The sequence below is a fragment of the Oryctolagus cuniculus genome, chromosome 9 (assembly GCF_964237555.1).
Source record: "Oryctolagus cuniculus chromosome 9, mOryCun1.1, whole genome shotgun sequence".
NCBI classification, from domain to species: Eukaryota; Metazoa; Chordata; class Mammalia; order Lagomorpha; family Leporidae; genus Oryctolagus; species Oryctolagus cuniculus.
The window spans coordinates 92062620-92082661 of record NC_091440.1 but is presented as its reverse complement, the minus strand read 5'-3'; the positions used below and the strand labels follow the sequence as shown (position 1 = coordinate 92082661).

The following is a 20042-nucleotide window of genomic DNA, read 5'->3' as shown; positions in this document are numbered from 1 at the left end:
TCAAAACCAGCCCTCCCGCCAACTCTCCCCACCCCCCGCCCATTTTTAAAACAGAAAGCCCTCTTTGTGGCACCTGCTCTTTTCTACAACCTTTTATGTCACTGCACCCTGATCAGGGAAGGCCAATCTCTTCCAGCACAGGCAGTTTTCTTTAACTTGCCTCAGTTCATACAATTTCAAAATGCCTCATCCAAACACATCCTTTTTCTAACTGCAAACAAGGGTCTATTACCACAAAGTTGGGCCCGATTTCATAAAACGCCATGGCTTTCTTGTACAACCCCTCTGAGACTTAAGACACACACCCCTCTCCACTACTCAGTGTAAGTCTGCAAAATGACATTAAGCCCTGTTCCCTTGCCCCCATTAACTTTCACACTCAAGCAGATTGCACACATGTATTTAACAATACAGTTTTACACAGAATGCTAAGAGCACTTTTCTTTGTATTTTACAGAAGGGCTTGAAACATATGGACTATTAATATTCATACCATAGCACATCCAAATCTCCTAAATAGAAGCATTACAATTTGTTTAGAATTTAAAGGCTTAATGGCAATAATCTGGAGAGGAAAAAGAGTAAGTTTATTTTACATAACCAACTGAAAAATAAAGTCAAGAAATAGTAAATAGAATTTAATATGGTCTCATGCGCCCTGAAGTGGGTGGTGCCCGATTCGGAGGGGTGATCGCTATGTCCAAATAATCTCCTATTTGGAACTTCTGTGACTGCAGGGTCATGGAGTCATCAGTCCCCTTTCTGCCGGACATGGTGCTGCCAATCTCCTTAACTCTGCAGGAAAGGAAACCAACTATATAGTACAAATATATATATAGTACAAAGTGAATATGGTACTGGCTTTGCCCCATCATCTTAAACAGTTAAATCTGAGATATATTAAGATAAGCCAGATAGTAATATAAATTCATATTCCCCCACTGAAGAGATTTATTAAAGAGGTTATTTCTATCAGTTAAAACACACCAAAAACAAAAATTATAGTAATGAAAAATGAGAAGTTACCTACCGATAACCAGGTCTTTTAATATCTGTAAAAACAATTGCAAAATTGAAATGTGTGCCCTTCTTTCTAGCTTCTGGGTAGACTTCTTTAACTAAACTGGTCAATTCTTTCAGGGTTGCATCCATCCTAAATTTTTTTAGGGAAAAAAAAAAGACATTTACAATTTATTAATCAGCAATAACATAACAATGAGTTAATTTCATGTGTCACAATCGTGACTTAGGAACTCCCAGGGTCTTTTAATACAAGAACGTAATTGTATGTCAATCTTTCTTTAATAAAAATTTTATTTGGAAGGTAGAGGTGGGGAGGTATCTTCCAATCACTGGTTTACTCTCCCAACCCACAACCAAAGTCATGAGCTGAGAACTCAATCTGGGTCTCCCTTGTGGGTACAAGGACCCACACATCTGAGTCATCACTGCTGCCTCTCAGGGTGCCTATTAGCTGGAAGCTGAAATCAGAAGCAGAGTGGGGGGGGGGGAGGGCAGTTGTGGCGCAGTGAGTTAAGCCTCCACCTGCGATGCCAGCACCCCATATAAGCACTGATTCAAGTCCTACTCATTCCACCTCCAATCTAGCTCACTATCAACATGCATGGAAAGGGCAGTTTAAGATGGCCCAAGTGCTTGGACCCCTGCCACCCATGGAGACCAGGATGGAGTTCCAGACGCCTGGCTTTGGCTTGGCCCAGCCCAGGTGTTATGGCCATTAAGGGAGTAAACCTGCAGACAGAGGATCTTTCCCTCTAACTCCGCCTTTCAAATAAACTCTTAAGAGAAAAAATTCAAAGCAGCAGCAGAGCCTGGACCCAAATCCAGAACTCCAGTATGGGATGTGGACATCCCAAGCAGCATCTTAACCACTGCGCCAAATGCCCACATTTCATCACTGCTAAGACATGCACTCTTCCACATTTTCTCATCTCTAAAACTGGAATGCGTCTTCGAATCAAAGTGTTAGGTATAGTTACTGTTTTTCTTTCTTAGATGTGATCTTATCAGTTTAAAACAGATGGAATCCTGGAGCCAATGAGACAAAGTTTTCTCAAGATTAAACACAAGCTTCTTTCACAACAGATTGTCCCTTGAAAATATTTTTGGAAATAAGAATCCCATATAGTCCTTTGAGCTACCACCTATAAAACTCTAAAATACAAGAATTTGAGATACAGTAACCACCTAGTATATATTTTTTTTTCCATAACTAGAAAAATCAGATTGTTTGGAACTTGAAAAAGCATTGTCTGTAGAGTGCTATAAACCAGCACAAGGATACTAGGCACTTCTGGAAACTAAACAGCATTCTGTTAACACAATATGACCATACCATCTTCTATTTTCCACTGCTGCCCAATCATTCTTTTTTCTCTCTCTCTCTTTTTAAAAAGATTTATTTATTTATTTGAAAGTCAGAGTTACACAGAGAGAGGAGTCTTCCATCTGCTGGTTCACTCCCCAGTTGGCCATAACAGCTGACCCGAAGCCAGGCGCCAGGAGTTTCTTCTGGGTTTCCCACGTGGGTGCAGGGGCCCAAGGACTTGGGCCATCTTCTACTGCTTTCCTAAGCCTTAGTAGAGAGCTGGATCAGAAGTGGAGCAGCCGGGACTCGAACCAGCACCCATAAGGGATGCCAGCATTGCAGGAAGCGGCTTTACCTGCTATGCCACAGTGCTGGGCCCCCCAGTCTTTAACAGTTCCCTAATGGACCTCAAAATCTTTCCCCCCAAACATGCCCCTCCTCTCATATTTGTATGAAAAAACCAACACCCACTCTGTTGCCCAGATCATCACTCCAAGCATTATTCATTTCTTATCTCCACCCTGTTAACAAAGTCCTAATGTTCCTATTCCTAGATACACATGAAACCTAATTTTTTCTTGCACTCTCACATCACTGTTTTATTTCAACCTCTCATTAATTTTAACTCTCTACTTTAACCCATCTCTCAGTGTTTTAGTTCTATTTTTATATAAAACTGATATGCAAAGCAAGATCACTTTGTACTAACTCCCAGGAGTTCGTACTGCAGACAGCACTGCCAAGGTCTGCACAAGGAGCAGCAGTCCCAGGACGTCAAGTTTCTGCATGATTTTCAGGTGTTTCACCAATACAGACACAACTTACACTGGCACTGGCTCAAACAACATTTTGCTCACACAGGGAAGAGATGGTAAGAACACCTTCAACAGTAAGAGTTTCCCATGGTTAGGTCTTGCCCTGAAGCCAACACAAGGTCTACATGCGCCCATTATGCTCCAGGCAAAGGACTTCTGTTTACTCCCAGCTGGATACACATACACACACACACACACACGTAAGCAAAACACAGCAGTATACCTCAAGCCCACAACAGGGCTAAAATACTCTTCAAACATTCGGGCTGCCATTATGGCGCAGTGGGTTAAGCCGCTGCCTGTGATGCTGGCATCCTGTATGCACACAGGTTTGAGTCCGGCTGCTCCACATCTGATCCAGCTTTCTGCTAATGTGCCTGCAGAACCAGCGGAAGATGGTCCAAGTACTTGGGCCTTTGCCACCCACATGGGAGACAAGGACCGAGTTCCAGGATCCTGGCTTTGGCCTGACCCAGCCACCCACTGCTGCAACCATTAGGGGAATGAACCAGCAGATAGAAGATCTCTCTCCCTCTGCCTTTCAAATAAATCTCACACACACACACACACACACACACACACATACAACTCAAAGACAGACTAAAGTCTCTTCAAGGAATGTTCCAGATCCAAAGCCCTTCTGTGCAAGCCATGCAAGGGGCCCAACTTAATAAATGCTTATTATTGAAAGAGGGAGAAGGAGGAAAAGCAATACATAAGAATATGGTAAATTACATCCCAAATTTCACCAAGGAGGAAAAGCCATACATAAGAACATAGTAAGTTATCCCAATTTTCACCAATCAGAAATAGTGACATTAACATCACTATGGGCTTTAAAAAAGGAAGGAAGGAAGGAAGGAAGGAAGGAAGGAAGGAAGGAAGGAAGGAAGGAAGGAAGGAAGGAAGGAAGGAAGGGATTGATTTACTTTACTTATTTGAAAGGCAGAGTGAAAGGAGCAGAGACATATAGATCCTCCATCCACTGGCTCATTCCTGAAATGGTTGTGCCCATCAGGGCTGGGCCAGGCAGAAGGCAGGAGCCAGAAACTCCATCTGGGTCTCCCACGTGGGTGGCAGAGTCCTATGCACTTAGGCCATCTTCCACAGCCTCACCCTCAACCCCCATTACCAGCGAGCTGGATCAAAGTGGAGCCAGCAGCCAGAACTTGAACTGGCATTGCCATAAGGGATGCTGAGGTGACAGCTGGAGGCTTAACCTGCTATGCTATAACACTGGTCCCGGTAGGCATCTTCTGTGCCTATACAAAAAGTAGTAAAGAGAAAAATTCCCCAATATATCAAGCATATTCTACATGTGAAGACTTATGACACAAAAATTTAAATCCTACAAGAAAACATATTTTTAATAAAAATTAATTTTACTGGGGCCAGCGCTATGGCATAGCAGGTAAAGCCACCACCTGCAGTGCTGGCATCCCATACGGGCCAGTTCAACTCCCAGCTGTTCCACTTCCTATCCAGCTCTCTGCTATGGCCTGGGAAAACAGGCTCAAGTCCTTGGGCCCCTGCACGCGCATAGGAGACCCGGAAGAAGCTCCTGATTCTGAATCAGTCCAGCTCCAGCCGTTGCAGCTGTTTGGGGAGTGAACTAGTGGATGGAAGACCTCTCTTTCTGCGGCTCTGCCTTACAAATAAATAAATCTTAATTTTACTTTAACTGGAAAAAAAGAGCTCAAACTGAAGAAATTATAAGCCTTCGGATAAGGACTCACATTGTTATGTAAGTCTACAGCTTTTTATCCTGTCAGAGTTCACATTCTATTCTGCAACAATTAGCTTGGTCATTTTAACTGTCACCATTGAACACCAACACTAACATAAACTCTGAGGTCAGAATTATTTATCTGTCTTGGAAACAACTTAAAAAAAAAAACCTGACATTTTCTATAGATCATTCTAATACAGTGAATATTTATGACAATACACATTTATAATATACAAATATATTTTAGAAAGTTCATGGAAAATGGAATTACAAGTATGGGTTGTTGTTTTTTTTTTGGGGGGGGGGGGGCAGGCATTTGGCCTAGTGGTTAAGATATCTGCATCCTGTACAGAGTGCCAACAAAGTTCAATAACCATGTCCACATCCTGACTCGTGCTTCCTGCTAATGTAGACCCTGGGAGGCTGTGGGGATGGTTCAAGTAGTTGGGTCCCTGTCAACTACTTGTTTGAGTTTACAGCTCCCAGCTTTCAGCCTTGGCTTAAACCCCAGTCACTGCAGGCATCTGAGAAATGACACAGTAGCTGGGAACTCTTTCTGACTCTCAAATGAATTAAAAAAAAGTGTTGGTTTTCCACAAACTGCTTTTGGTCTTTTTTTTTCCCTAGTGCTTCTCCATCTAAGGCTTCATATTAAGCCGAAATTTTCTTTAGGATAACAGGGATCACTCCAACAGCATCCCGTACCCTTACTATGTTATCCTACTACCATTGATACAATTTTGAGTCCCTTAAGTCTGGTATGGAATTTTAATTAAGTACATACTCTTATCATTTTCCTATCAGGCAGCAATAACAGGATAGCAACCTTGGGTCTGTCAATTCTTAACCCAAAAGTTTCGGCGACAATTCTAAAAGCATTAAAAAAAATGAACAAATCCCCTTTCCCCTAACAGTAAAAACCTTTTTAACTTTCTCGGAGCTGCACCCAGAGGCCCACAGTGGAAGAGAAAATCTGGAATCAAAGATTAACTCTAGCTAAGGCAATTAAGGAGCGGACGTCGCAGGTCTCCGCCAGGGGCCTGGCCCGCCCCCGCCGCGCTCACCAAGTGTAGATCTGCAGCTCGCTGGACGGTACGTTTCCGCGGGAGAACTCATCCATTCGGTGGTGGCGGCCGTTATTGGTGGTGAAGACCCGCAGCAGCAGCGGGCATGTCTAGGGGAAGGAGAGGCGAGGGGAGGGAAAAGGCAGAAATTAAGCACGGCGGCCCGGGCTTTCTTCCATCCCGAAGCGTCGCGGCCTCCCAGCCGCGCCGGGAGCAAACACACGGTCTTCTCCACCGCCACACACACAGGCCGCGCCTTTCTGCCCTACCCGGCGCACCTCCACGTCTTCCCGGACCCCACAGCGCCAAGGCCCTCACCTTCTCGCGGTCAATCGGCTTCTCTGGCTCCTTTTTAATTTCCTCCTGGGTAACGCGCGATTCCACCGCCATCTTCCTCCTACGGCCCGCGAGACGCTCGCTCTGACCTCCGACCCCTGCAGCGAGCATGAGCACGGAGTCTCTCGCGAGGAGAGGCTCGAGGCTTTATAAAGAGCCGGGGGGCGGGGCGGGGCGTCTCCCGGCGCAGGCGCCCTTCGCGGCCCGGCGCCTGGGGATTACGGCCTCTGCGAAAAGGCGGGCGCGGGCGGCCGCGGGGTGGAGCCTTGGCCGGAAGTGCTTATTGTCGGTCCCCGGGCCGTTAGGGGGTGACGTATTTATCCCGTTAAACGTTGACTGGCGAATTAAGCTTGAAGTGGCGGCTTCACATAAAATAATGAAAACCTGAGCGAACCCAAAACGCTGAGGAACATGGCAGCCCGTTCTTTATTAGCAAAATCACAAGAATAGCGGCCTGGCACCTACGGACCTCAGGTAAAATGAAAAGCGCAGAAACAAAGCCTTTTGGCAAATGATTAAGACATCGCATAATGGAGAGGAAACGAATTGGATTCTTTTCACGCAGTACACGGCACACACACTTGAGGCGGACCAGAGACCTACATGCGAAAGGCGACATTAACAGCTTTAATGACCTGTAGATAGGAATATGTGCTACAAAAACACCAGCCAGAAAAGATGACATCTGACTAGATTAAATCTGGAAAAAAAATCTTCAAAATACATCATAAAGAGAAAAACAGAAGATAACGTAATGCATATATTGACCAAATCTTGTATCCAGGGCCAGGATGGTGGTGTAAAATAAGGCTGCTGCCCGTGTCGCCGGCTTCACGTGGGGCACCCATTGGTACCCCAGCTGCTCCACTTTCCACTCAGCTCCCTGCTAATGGCCCGGGAAAGCAGTGCAAGATAACCCCAGTGTCTGAGCCCCTGCCACCTACGTGGGAGATCAGGATGAAGCTCCTGGCTTCTGGGTTTCAGCCCGGCCCTGGCCATTGGGGCCACCTGGGGAGTGAGCCAGTGGTTCGAAGATCTGTTTCTAGCCCTCTATCTAACTCTGATTTTCAAATAAATAGGTAAATCTCAAAAAAAAAAAAAAAAAAAAAAAAAAAAAAAAAAAAAAAACCTTGTATCCAGACTATGTAAGAACTAAGGAGGAAGACAATACAATTGAAAAATGGGTAAGATAAAATGTTTTTAGAAAGGAAGTCCAAATGGCCAATGACTATATAAGGTGATCAGACATTAATCAGGGAAATGCATTAAAACCAAATGAATTAGAAACTGACAATAGCAATCATGGTAGACTAATGGAATTCTTACATACCACCGGTAAGAGTATAAATTGTTACACCCACTTTGGAAAATGAATTATTTAATATACTTGATCTTAGCCAAAAGGCCAAGAAGCAATTAGAATTATTTAGTACAACTGAAGATATGTATACATCTAACAGCCCCATTCTGTGGAGTATAAACCCTGGAGAAAATATTGCCCAAGTGTATCCAGAAACATTACAAGAATGTACTTAGCAGTATTATAAGAACAAAAAACTGAGATGAGCCCGTGTTGACTAACAGCAAAACAGTTCAATGAATAGTAGTATACTGTATAGCAAAAAAACTACTAGACCACAAAAAAAAAAAAAAAACCCTGCTAGAAAACAAATACTATAAAGCAACAAAAATTACAAGCTACAGCTGCATAAAACAGGGATCTCAGAAACATAATGGCAAGTATAAGATGCCAATGACAAAAGAATGTATGCTGTGTGTAAATCCATTTTTATAACATACAAAGCAGACACAACTAAAATATGTTGTTCAAGATTCCCAGGTGTTAAAACAATCAAGATAATTATAGAAGTCAAAGTGGTGATTACTTCTCAAGAAATAACAGGATTGTGATAAAGGAGGGGCTTCTATACTGTTGGCAAAATGTTTTTAACTTAGGTAGTGGTTATATAGTTGTTTGAATTAAAATTAGTCTTTAAGGAGTATATTTATGCTTTTTGCACTCATCTGTGCCAATAATAGAAAAGTAGACAAAAGGCATGGGCAGGCATTTAAAAGATAAAGCATAAATTTGAATGTAAATATTTGGAAAAAATGGCCAGTCTCATAAATAATCATAGAAATACAAATTAAAGTCACAAATATAAAGAACATTGAACATTTTTACTAAATAGACCAAAATGTAAAAGTCTGACAAGTAAGTGCTGGCAAGGATATGGGAGAAGGGAATTTTTATAGACTATTCTCATCTACTTTGGAAAATTAAATGGCGTTATTTTAGAAAGATTAGATATGTGAACACCTTAAGGCCCCTGTTCTAATCCTCATGCATACCTCAGAAAACTTGCATAGGAGCACAAGGTGATATTCCTTATAACTTGTAACTATCAAAAAGTATATTCATAAATTGGAATACCATAAAGACTTGAAAATGAATCAATACAGTTTTTAAAAATATAGAATAAGTCACAGAAGAATATAATAGGGTTCAATTTATGCAAGAGTCAAAAATAAGAACCGCTTCCCTAAAAGATATTGTTTTGGGAATAAACACAAATGGTGAAGTCATAAAGAGGAGCCTGGGGATGATCAATTATGGATTTGGGGAAGTGTTATCTCTGTGGGATAACTTGAGTAATGCAAGTTATGAAGGGTATTCAGAGCCTGTAAGGTATCAGTAATGTACTCTTACTAGGCAGGGTATGATTGTTCATTCTTTAAAAGTGTAGCTGTAGGAGTGGGCCTTGTGACCCAACGGGTTAATCTGCCACATGGCATGCCGGCATTCCCTATTGGAATGCCAATTCAAGTCCTGGCTTCTCCATTTCCAATCTAGTTTCCTGCATCTTGGGGAGTAGCAGATGGTGGTCTAGTAATTGTGTTCCTACCATCCACCTCAGGGACCCAGATGAAGTTCTGGGTTCCTGGCCTTGGCCTGGCCCACTGCTGACAGTTGCAGGTATTTGGGGAGTGAACCAGCAGATGGAAGACCTCTTTCTCTCTCTCTTTCCCTCCTTTTCAAATTTTTTTTGTTTTGTTTTGTAATTAAGATTTACTTACTTATTTGAGAGGCAGAATTAGAGGGAAAAGCAGAATGAGAGGCCTTCCATCCGCTGGTTCATTTCCCAAATGACTGCAATGGCCAAAACTGGGCCAGGCCAAATCCAGGAGCTGGGAGGTTTTTCTGGGTCTCCCATTTGGAAGCAGGGGCTCAAGCAGTTGGGCCATCTTCCACTGATTTCCCAGGCCATTACAAGTGAGCTGGGTTGGAAGTGGAGCACCAGTCCCTTTTTTGTAAAGTTTAAGATGTGTGATTTAGATCACTGTTTTTTATTTATTTTTTGTTTTAATTTTGCTTAGGATGGGACCTGGCATGCAGGTTATGTTAAATTTTTTTCAAAAATTCTATGATTATAAAATTAAATCTTTTTCAAAATATCCAGAGTTTAAAAAGGCTGACACATGAGGGCACTCTAGTCAATCAAAGGGAAAACATTGGAACAATGAAAAGGAATCTCTCAACATTTTATTGGTGATATTGACATTTTACTTCTTTAATATAAGTTCTCAGCCTTTTATTTCCTTTTTTTACAGATTTATTTATTTTATTTGAAAAGCAGAGTAACAGAGTTAGAGACAGAGAGAGGTCTTCCATCCACAGGTTCGCTCCCCAGATGACCACAATGACTGATGCTGAGCCAGGCCGAAGCCAGGAGCCAGGAGTTTCTTCCGGTTCTCCCACGTGGGTTCAGGGGCCCAAGCACTTGGGCCATCCTCTGCTGTGAATTAGACGGATTAGCAGAGAGCTGGATCAGAAATGGAGCAACTGGGACTCGAACTGGCACCCATATGGGATGCCAGCACTGCAGGCAGTGGCTTTACCTGCTATGCCACAGCACCAGCCACAAGCTCTCAGTCTTGAACTTTAAAAAATAGCCACCTCTTATCAAAATGGAATTCCCTAATACCTTGGGGCATTAGAACCGCAGCTATATTTTAGAATATGTGAGCATTTAAATAAGTTTGTAGAAGAATGGAGTCAAAAGATAAATTTAGGGGTTGTGATGAGCCTAGCAATTAAGACACTACGTAAAAAAACTCACATCCCACATTGGGAGTACCTGAGTTTAATTCCTGGCTGTGGCTCCTGACTCAAACTTCCTTTTAATGCAGACTCTGGGAGGCAAATAATTGGGTTCCCTTCACTCTCATGGGAGTCCTGAATTGAGTTCTTATCTTACAGATTTGGCCTATCCTAGATCCAGCTGTTCTGAGTACTTGGGGAGTGAACCAGGAGATGGGAGCTTTCTCCCTCTGTCTTTCCAGCTCTCAAAAATGAGAGAGAGAGAGAGAGAGAGAGAGAGAGAGAGAGAAGTGCAAGAAAATTTTGAAGTTCATGCATAGTTTTTTCATAGTACATACTTTCCATGAACTTTTGAAGACCTCTTGTAGTTAGGGTAGTTGTTCAGTCCATTTGGCCTTATAGGACCATCTCAGTAGAGAAATTGTATTTAAGTGTGAACATCTTTTCTCTTTTTCATTAGATTTTACACACATAAGTAGTACATTTCCAGATGTATAGCCCAAGGTATTTAAAGCAGTGTCTCAAGCAGATACTTCTACAGCATGTTCATAACAGCATTATTCTCAACATCCAAAAGACATAACCCAAATGTACGTTGGTAGATGAAAAGATATACACATAATGGAACAGTATTCTGCCTTAAAAAGGAATGAAATTCTAACACATGTTAACAACATGAATGAACCTTGAAAATATTATTCCAAGGGACATAAGCCAGGATGGATTTCTAATGGCAGGGAAATAAGTATTCATGAACACAATACAACATGTGTTTCTGGGGGCCAGCCCCATGGTGTAGCAGCTAAAGCCACTGCCTTCAGCACCAGCATCACATATTCAAGTCCTGGCGGCTCCACTTCCAATCCAGCTCCCTACTAACATCCCTGGGAGAGCAGTGAAAGGTGGCCCAAGTGCTTGGGCCCCTGCACCCGTGTGAGAGACCCAGAAGAAGCTCCTGGCTCCTGGCTTTGGATTAGCTCAGCTCCAGCCATTGCAGCCATTTGGAAAGTGAATCAGTGGATGGAAGAGCTTTCTCTCTCTCTCTCTCTCTCTCTCTCTCTCTCTCTCTCTCTAACTCTGCCTTTCAAATAAATAAAATATTTTTTAAAAATTAACTAACTTAAAAAAGTGTTTCTGGGAAAGATTTAATGGAATCTATTAATCACACAATTTTCTGATTCTTTGTAAAAGTTATGGATTATAAATTTGAGTCCTTTCAGGTGATTATTAAAGTTTCTCAAATCTCTAAAATGATAAACTTTCCTTCCAATGCAACTACAAGAGACAATACATACAGTCTAAGCACAATATTTATGAGGTTCTATTGTAGTAAAGCATCTGCTTGTTACTAAGAGTAAAAAAGATATAAAAATTCCCTTAACATTAGAAGAACCAAGCCTGCAGTTATATTATTATTACTTAGAGGATAGATTACTTTCTGTTCCCCTAAGAACTTGCTGTATTTTCACAGAAGAGCATATACACTACAAGCAATGCTGCACTTCACTAGTCCTAATTGGCCTTGCTGTGTCACCCTTGCAGCCATCTTCTCACATTACAGACCGAAGGGTAGTGTTTTAAAAAATCCTAACCCCTGCCAGTGCTGTGGCTCACTTGGCTAATCCTCCGCCTGCGGCACCGGCACCCCGGGGTTCTAGTCCCAGTTGGGGCACCGGGTACTAGTCCCAGTTGCTCCTCTTCCAGGCCAGCTCTCTGCTGAGGGCGGTGGAGGATGGCCCAAGTGCTTGGGCCCTGCACCCGCATGGGAGACCAGGAGGAAGGACCCGGCTCTTGGCTTTGGATCAGCGCGGAGCGCCGGCCGTGGCAGCCATTAGGGGAGTGAACCAAGGGAAGGAAGACCTTTCTCTGTCTCTCTCTCACTGTCTATAACTCTACCTGTAAAAAAAAAAAAAAAAAAGTCCTAATCCTTGATTAAAAGCCTTCAAAGAATCCTATTGCAATTTAGAATAGAAACCAACTTATGTACTAAGTTCCTACTGTCCCCTTTGGCCTTCTCCTCCTTCCAACCCCCTGCAGCCAGGCAGGCCTTTCCTGCCTAGGACATTCGCACTTGCTGCTTTCTCTGGCTGAAGCACTCTCCCCAGACTGTTGTGCCCCCACCCCATCTTCATTCACATTATGATCACAGTCATCTCAGAGAAGCCTTTTCCAGCTTCACTAAGGTTCTACCTCCTTCACTCCTCCACTCATCAGTCACCCATTTATTTCTCTTAGCATATCTCCCTTCTGATTGGCTTATGACTAGCCTCCCTTTCTAGAATGTAAGCTCCCCAAGGGCTGACATTCTGTCTGTCTTATCTCTGCTTCCACACCTTCTAGCCCATTCCTCATATAGTGGGTGCTCAGTAAGTATTGAGTGATATGAATGAACAGATAAATCACTAGACTGCTCCCACTGATACGGGCTAGGCAGGGAGCTGTTGAGCACAGGAGCTGAGAGACTGCTAGAAGCCTTTGTGCTGGAGCCTCATACTGCCTAAAACCCCACTTGCTTCTGCACTGACCCAACATGGTTGTAGCCTTCACACACACCCACTTTCCCATCATGCGCCTTAGCCTCACTTCTCATGCACAGAATGCCATGATGACCACGTGGAGATCACCCAGGCACTGCAGCCCTGCCCAAAGCCCATCCTACTTGAATATTCAATTAGGGCATCATCTTCTCTTCTGTACACAGATGACCCTAACTTTGGTGGGGGTAGTTGCATTTCCTTCCTCATGGAGAAGGGTTGCCACACTCATATCTTTCCTGCACCTCTGTGTCTCTGAATTCTCTCACACCAAGAACTTGGAATAAACCCAGCTGGGGACTCTATTCCCCATAATACTACTAAAATAGACTACAGGGGCTGACGTTGTGGCACAGTGAGTTAAGTCCCAACCTGCAGCACTGGCATCCCATATGGGTGCCAGTTTGAGTTCCAGCTGCTCCACTTCCAATCCAGCTCCCTGCTAATACACCTGGGGAAGCAGCTGAAGATGGCCCAAGTCCTTGGGCCCCTGCATCAGTGGGGGAGATGCAGAGGAAGCTCCTGGCTCCTGGCTTTGGCTTGGCCCAGGCCTGGCTATTTTGGCCATTTGGAGAGTGAATAAGCAGATGGAAGATCTCTCTCTCCATCTCTCCTCCTCTCTGTAACTCTGCCTTTCAAATAAATAAATAAAAATAAAATAAAATAGACTATGGTGTATGATTTAGGAACCCACTTTTCCACTAGGCTCAGGTTGTTCTCATCTCATTTGCAGTACATTTTAAGTCCATGAAGCAGAATGAGGGATTCTATTGCCTTTTCAGAGAATAGAAATATCTCTCAACTTACCCCTATGTTAAGCATTTGAATGATCAGATTGAAAATGGCTTTTAAACAAAGGAACGCTTTCTCAAGAGGCTGTAGAATGTCAATATATTTGCCAGAAGCAAGTTTAGAAGGCAATTAAAATTTTAATACTCAAGTGGACAGTGAGAGAGAGACAGAGAGAAAGGTCTTCCTTTTTCTGTTGGTTCACCCCTCAATGGCCGCTCTGGCGGCACGCTGTGGCCGGTGCATCGCGCTGATCCCAAGCCAGGAGCCAGGTGCTTCCTCCTGGTCTCCCATGTGGGTGCAGGGCCCAAGAACCTGGGCCATCCTCCACTGCCCTCCCGGGCCACAGCAGAGAGCTGGACTGAAAGAGGGGCAACTGGGACAGAATCCGGCGCCCCAACCGGGACTAGAACCTGGTGTGCCGGTGCTGCAGGCGGAGGACTGGCCTAGTGAGTCACGGTGCCGACCTGAAAGGCAGATTTTACAGAGGCAGAGAGAGAGAGAGGTTTTCCATCAGCTGGTTCACTCCCCAAATGACTTCAATACCTGGAGCTGTGCCAATCCAAAACCAGAACCCGGGAGATTCTTCTGGGTCTCCCACGCAGGCACAGGGGCCCAAGGACTTGGGCCATCCTCTACTGCTTTCCCAGGCCATAGCAGAGAGCTGGTTCAGAAGTGGAGCAGCTGGGACTTGAACCAGCGTCCAAATGGGATGCTGGCACTGCAGGCGGTGGCTTTACCCCTTACGCCATAGCGCTGGCCCCAACATCTTAGACTTTAAAGTCAGAAGGATCTTAAATTTAAATTTCACCACAGGCATGTGTTAACTGGTTAATCTGAAGTCCCTTAATTGCTCTGAATTGATAAATAAGTTAGGAACAATTAAATATCAAATAGTCTGTTACGAAGAATAAGTACATCTGAAGTAATTGGTACAGTTTTGCTATGCACTTAGCACTCAACAAAAGTGAGCATTATAATCATTACTGTCACTATCATTATCATGTAGATTTTATCTTTTAAAATGAGGCAAGAGGATCAAATTAATATGCTAATTCCCTGTAATGACCAAGGATGGCTGATTCTGTGAAATCTTTATAAATAGAATAGCATTGCTGTCATAATTACTTAATTATAAACTTTTGCCAATTCATTATGCACATTCAAAGATCTAATTGTCAATCATTGCAAAATATTGGGAACATGTTTATTCAATTGGGAAAAAAAAGCAGCCATAGAAATTGTTTGGTTTAGGCCTTTAATCATTAAGTCTGTAAGGAGTGTTTTTGGGAAAAACTGGGGTGGCTCTTCTGGCCCTGATTCCAAGATTGCACATAAAGAAAAGCTTCCAGGCCAGCGCCGCAGCTCACTAGGCTAATCCTCCGCCTTGCGGCGCCGGCACACTGGGTTCTAGTCCTGGTCGGGGCACCGGATTCTGTCCCGGTTGCCCCTCTTCCAGGCCAGCTCTCTGCTGTGGCCAGGGAGTGCAGTGGAGGATGGCCCAGGTGCTTGGGCCCTGCACCCCATGGGAGACCAGGAGAAGCACCTGGCTCCTGGCTCCTGCCATCAGATCAGCGCGGTGCACCGGCCGCAGCGCGCCAGCCGCGGCGGCCATTGGAGAGCGAACCAACGGCAAAAAGGAAGACCTTTCTCTCTGTCTGTCTCTCTCTCACTGTCCACTCTGCCTGTCAAAAAAAAAAAAAAAAAAAAAAAAACTTCCAACTTCCAATACTGTAAGTAATATTTTTGGGATTAGGAAATATTTGTGACTGAATGTGATATTGATATCCACCGTGACATGAATAAAATTTAAGTCTGCCTTCAGGGTACTTCAGAAAGTTCATGAAAAAATGGAATTGAAAATGTTTATTTTGGTACAAAAAATTTTAAAGTCCATGCATAGATATTTTTCATCATACACATTTTTCATGAACTTCTTGAAGACCCCTCATATATATGGATTTCAAAAAATGCAGCAAAACCAACTTATCTTTTAATTTCATTTTCCACAAACACTTCGAAGTACTTTCATTTACCTAAATAAAATATATACTTGCCATCGGTGCTGTGGCATAGCTGGTAAAGCCGCCGCCTGCAGTGTCAGCATCCCATTTGGGTACTGGTTCGGGTCCCGGCTGCTCCTTTTCCAATCCTGCTCTCTGCAATGGCCTGGGAAAGCAGTGGAAGGGCCCGGGTCCTTGGGCCCCTTCATCCGCGTGGGATGCCTGGAGGAGGCTCCTGGCTCCTGGCTTTGGATTGGTGTGGCTGTGGCGGCCATTTGGGGAGTGGGCCAGAGAATGGAAGACCTCTTTCTCTGCCTCTGCCTCTCTGTAACTCTGCCTTTCAAATAAATGGGTAAATCTTTTTTTTTTTTTTTGACAGGCAGAGTGGACAGTGAGAGAGAGACAGAGACAGAGAGAAAGGTCTTTCTTTTCCATTGGTTCACCCTCCAATGGCCACTGCAACCAGCGCACCGCGCTGATCTGAAGGCAGGAGCCAGGTGCTTCTCCTGGTCTCCCATGCGGGTGTAGGGCCCAAGCACTTGGGCCATCCTCCACTGCACTCCCGGGCCACAGGAGAGAGCTGGACTGGAAGAGGAGCAACCGGGACAGAATCCAGTGCCCCGACCGGGACTAGAACCCGGTGTGCCAGCACCACAGGTGGAGAATTAGCCTATTGAGCTGTGGCACAGGCCAAATAGGTAAATCTTTTTTTAAAAAAAAAAGTGCTTAGCACTATAATATATGTTAAATAATTAAAGATTTTCTGTATGCTTAAGTAATAATTGCAGTATCACATTCTCCCCTTTTAGATTTATATGGTAATAGCAATAGTTAATATTTATTGATCACTGTGTATTAGCTCTTCATCACTGTGGTGAAGAACCTGAGAGAAGTTAATTTTGTAAAGAGATACAGTTTATTTTTGGCTCATGGTTCTGAAGTTTCAAGTCCAAGATAGGGAATGTAGGTTAGGGAGGGACCCATTAGTTGGGATACCATGAAGATGGAGCATGGCAGTGGTGGAACATATGTGGAGGAAGAATCGCATGGTGAGCCAAGAAGTACAAACCTTCTAAGACTGACTCAGACTACCAAAACCAGTCCTCTGTGAGAACTGTCCTCCAAGGGCATGCCCCCAGTGACCTAAGAATCTCCCACTAGGCCCACTTACTAGGCACCACAATTGTAATGAACTTCACTCTCAGTACCATCAACTTAGGACTTTGTGATTTAACCATGTGCATGAGTTCAAGAGCTGTATCTTGTTTAAGCCATAGCACACACACCACATCAGGTGTCTTTTTATTGCTGTGCAACAAATCACCCAAAAACACAGGAGCTTAAGACAATAATCATTTTATTTTTTAATCTTTTTAAAGATTTATTTATTTATTTGAAAGGCAGAGTTACAGAGAGGCAGAGGCAGAGAGAAAGAGAGAGAGAGAGACTCTTCCATCTGCTGGTTCACTCCCCAAATGGAGGCAACGGCTGGAGCTGGGGCAATCTGAAGCCAGGAGCCAGGAGCTTCTTCCAAGTGTCCCACACCTTTGTAGGGACCCAAGGACTTGGGCCATCCTCTACTGCTTTCCCAGGCCATAGTAGAGAGCTGGATCGGAAGTGCAGCAGCTGGGTCTCAAACTGACGCCCATATGGGATGCCGGCACTGCAGGCAGCAGCTTTACTGCCTTCACCACAGTGCCGGCCCCAATAATCGTTTTATTTGGACTGGGTTCATATAAAAGTTCTCTGTGTCTTACCCAAGTAGGCAAATGTTGTTACCTAATAGCTCAACTTTGTGGAAAGGAGGGAGAAGAAACTAAATGCCTCTCACATCATGTTCTCAGGGTTCCAATAACAAACAGAAGCTGCAAGACATCCTGAGGACTTGGCTCACTGCCTACACATTCATTTTGGCAAAATTCTATTGGTCAAGCAAATAACAAAGCCATGCCAAGAATCCAGGAAGAGGAGATCACTTCTTGGTAAGAGTTGCAGCAAAGACATGTTGCAAAAGCACACAGAGTAGGGGAAAGGTGCTTGCTTTTGTTTTTTGCAATTTACAAGCTAAGCAGTTTGTTGCAACTGCAAGCATTGTTTCATTTAATTTTCCCAACAGCCCTATGAGACGGGTATATTATTAAAAGAGAAAACTAAAATATAGGGATATGATTGAAACAACTTTCTAATAAGGAAAATGTTTTTGTTTTTAATGAATAAAACTAAAAAATAATAGAATGTTAAATGAAAAAGCAGGATGCAATGTTATAAAATAATTCAATTTTTAAGATTTATTTATTTGAAAGGCAGAGTTACAGAGAGGCAGAGAGAGAGAGAGATCTTCCATCTGATGGTTCACAGCTCAAATGGCTGCAATGGTCAGTGCTGGGCCAGGCTGAAGCCAGGAGCCAGGAGCGCCATCCAGGACTCTTATGTGGGTGGGCCATTTTCTGCTATTTTCCTAGGAGTGTTAGCAGGAATTTTTTTTTTAGAGATTTATTTATTTACTTGAAAGTCAGAGTTACAGAGAGAGGAGAGGCAGAGAAAGAGAGAGGGATCTTATATCTGCTAGGCCACTCCCAAATTGGCTGCAATGGCCAGAGTTGAGCTGATCCAAAGCCTGGAGCCAGGAGCTTCTTCCGGGTCTCCCACATGGGTGCAGGGGCCCAAGAACTTGGGCCATCTTCTACTGCTTTCCCATGCCATAGCAGAGAGCTGGATCAGAAGTGGAGCAGCCGAGACTCGAACCGGTGCCCATATAGGATGCTGGCACTGCAGGCAGTGGCTTTACCCGCTACACCACAGCATCGGGCCCCCATTAGGGTTTTTTTTAAAGATTTATTTATTTGAAAGTCAGAGTTACACAAAGAGAGGAGAGGCAGAGACAGGGGGTGAGAGAGAGAGAAAAAGAGAGAGAGAGGGAGAAAGGTCTTCCATCCACTGGTTCACTCCCCAATTGCTACAATGGCCAGAGCTGCACTGATCCAAAGCCAGGAGCCAGGGGCCCAAAAACATCTTCTAGTGCTTTCCCAGGCCACAGCAGAGAGCTGGATGGGAAGTAGTGTAGCTGGGACTCCAACCGGTACCCATAATGGATGCTGGCACTGAAGGCAGCAGCTTTACCCGCTACACCACACACCGGCCCCTTCCTATTATGTTGTGTTTTTTTTTTGTTTTGTTTTTTTTTTTTTTTGACAGGCAGAGTGGACAGTGAGAGAGAGACAGAGAGAAAGGTCTTCCTTTGCCGTTGGTTCACCCTCCAATGGCCGCCGCGGCTGGCGCGCTGCGGCCGGCGCACCGCGCTGATCCGATGGCAGAAGCCAGGAGCCAGGTGCTTTTCCTGGTCTCCCATGGGGTGCAGGGCCCAAGCTATGTTTTTAAGATACATGCACGCACATATACAAACACTCTATAGGGAAATATTTTTAAATATTAAGAAATTTCTCTTAATTAGAGAATAATCTAAGCCAAATTTTTGTGTTTTCCAAGTTTTCATGATAAGAATATATTTCCTTTTAGAAATTAAAAAAAAAAAAAAAACAATGTTTTAAAAAGCTACCAAAATTCAGGCCAGCGCCGCGGCTCACTAGGCTAATCCTCCTCCTTGCGGCGCCGGCACACCGGGTTCTAGTCCCGGTCGGGGCGCCAGATTCTGTCCTGGTTGCCCCTCTTCCAGGCCAGCTCTCTGCTGTGGCCAGGGAGTGCAGTGGAGGATGGCCCAAGTGCTTGGGCCCTGCACCCCATGGGAGACCAGGAGAAGCACCTGGCTCCTGCCATCGGATCAGCATGGTGCACCGGCCGCAGCGCGCTGGTCACGGCAGCCATTGGAGGGTGAACCAACAGCAAAGGAAGACCTTTCTCTCTGTCTCTCTCTCACTGTCCACTCTGCCTGTCAAAAAAAAAAAAAAAAAAAAAAGCTACCAAAATTCAAATAAGAAAAAGGTGATCTGAAAGGCTATGTTGAATCAGTAGCTAATAGTCTTCTAAAGTAGATAGCCCCAGGCCCAAATAGGTTCATTGATGAATTATACAAAACATTTAAGGAAGAAATAACACTAATTCTTTACCATATCTTGTATAATATAAAAGCAGAAAGAATATTTCCTAACTCATTCCATGAGGCCATTATTTCTCTAATACTAAAACCAGACAAAGACATTGTAAGAAAAGAAAGTTACAGACCAACATCTCATGAACACAGATGCAAATTTTTTAAAAAAATCAGTAAACTGAGTCTAACACTATACAGAAAGAATTATATACCATGTCCAAATGGGATTTATCCTATTATGCAAGCTTGACTCAATATTAAGAACTCAATGTAATCCATCACATCAACGGACT

At 43.9% G+C, this 20042-nt stretch overlaps 1 protein-coding gene, 1 long non-coding RNA gene and 1 pseudogene across 2 annotated transcripts in view; 1 reads left to right on the top strand and 2 right to left on the bottom strand.

Moving 5' to 3' along the window:
* Positions 1 to 384: 384 nt before the first annotated feature.
* SAP18 (Sin3A associated protein 18) lies at positions 385 to 6518 on the bottom strand. Its single transcript, XM_002712801.5, has 4 exons — positions 6256 to 6518; positions 5938 to 6047; positions 1031 to 1153; positions 385 to 795 (listed from the first exon to the last, which is right to left on the bottom strand). Exons 1-4 carry the CDS (start codon positions 6382 to 6384, stop codon positions 639 to 641), a joined length of 519 nt encoding a protein of 172 aa, XP_002712847.1. The 5' UTR covers positions 6385 to 6518; the 3' UTR covers positions 385 to 638.
* LOC103349028 (uncharacterized) overlaps positions 6484 to 20042 on the top strand; it is a 50122-nt gene continuing 36563 nt past the window's right edge. The window contains exons 1-2 of the long non-coding RNA XR_001793731.3: positions 6484 to 6747; positions 17546 to 17683. This is a non-coding gene — a long non-coding RNA (uncharacterized lncRNA). The remainder of the gene's footprint in view (positions 6748 to 17545; positions 17684 to 20042) is intronic.
* Positions 7563 to 7690, bottom strand: LOC127492252 (U2 spliceosomal RNA; annotated as a pseudogene).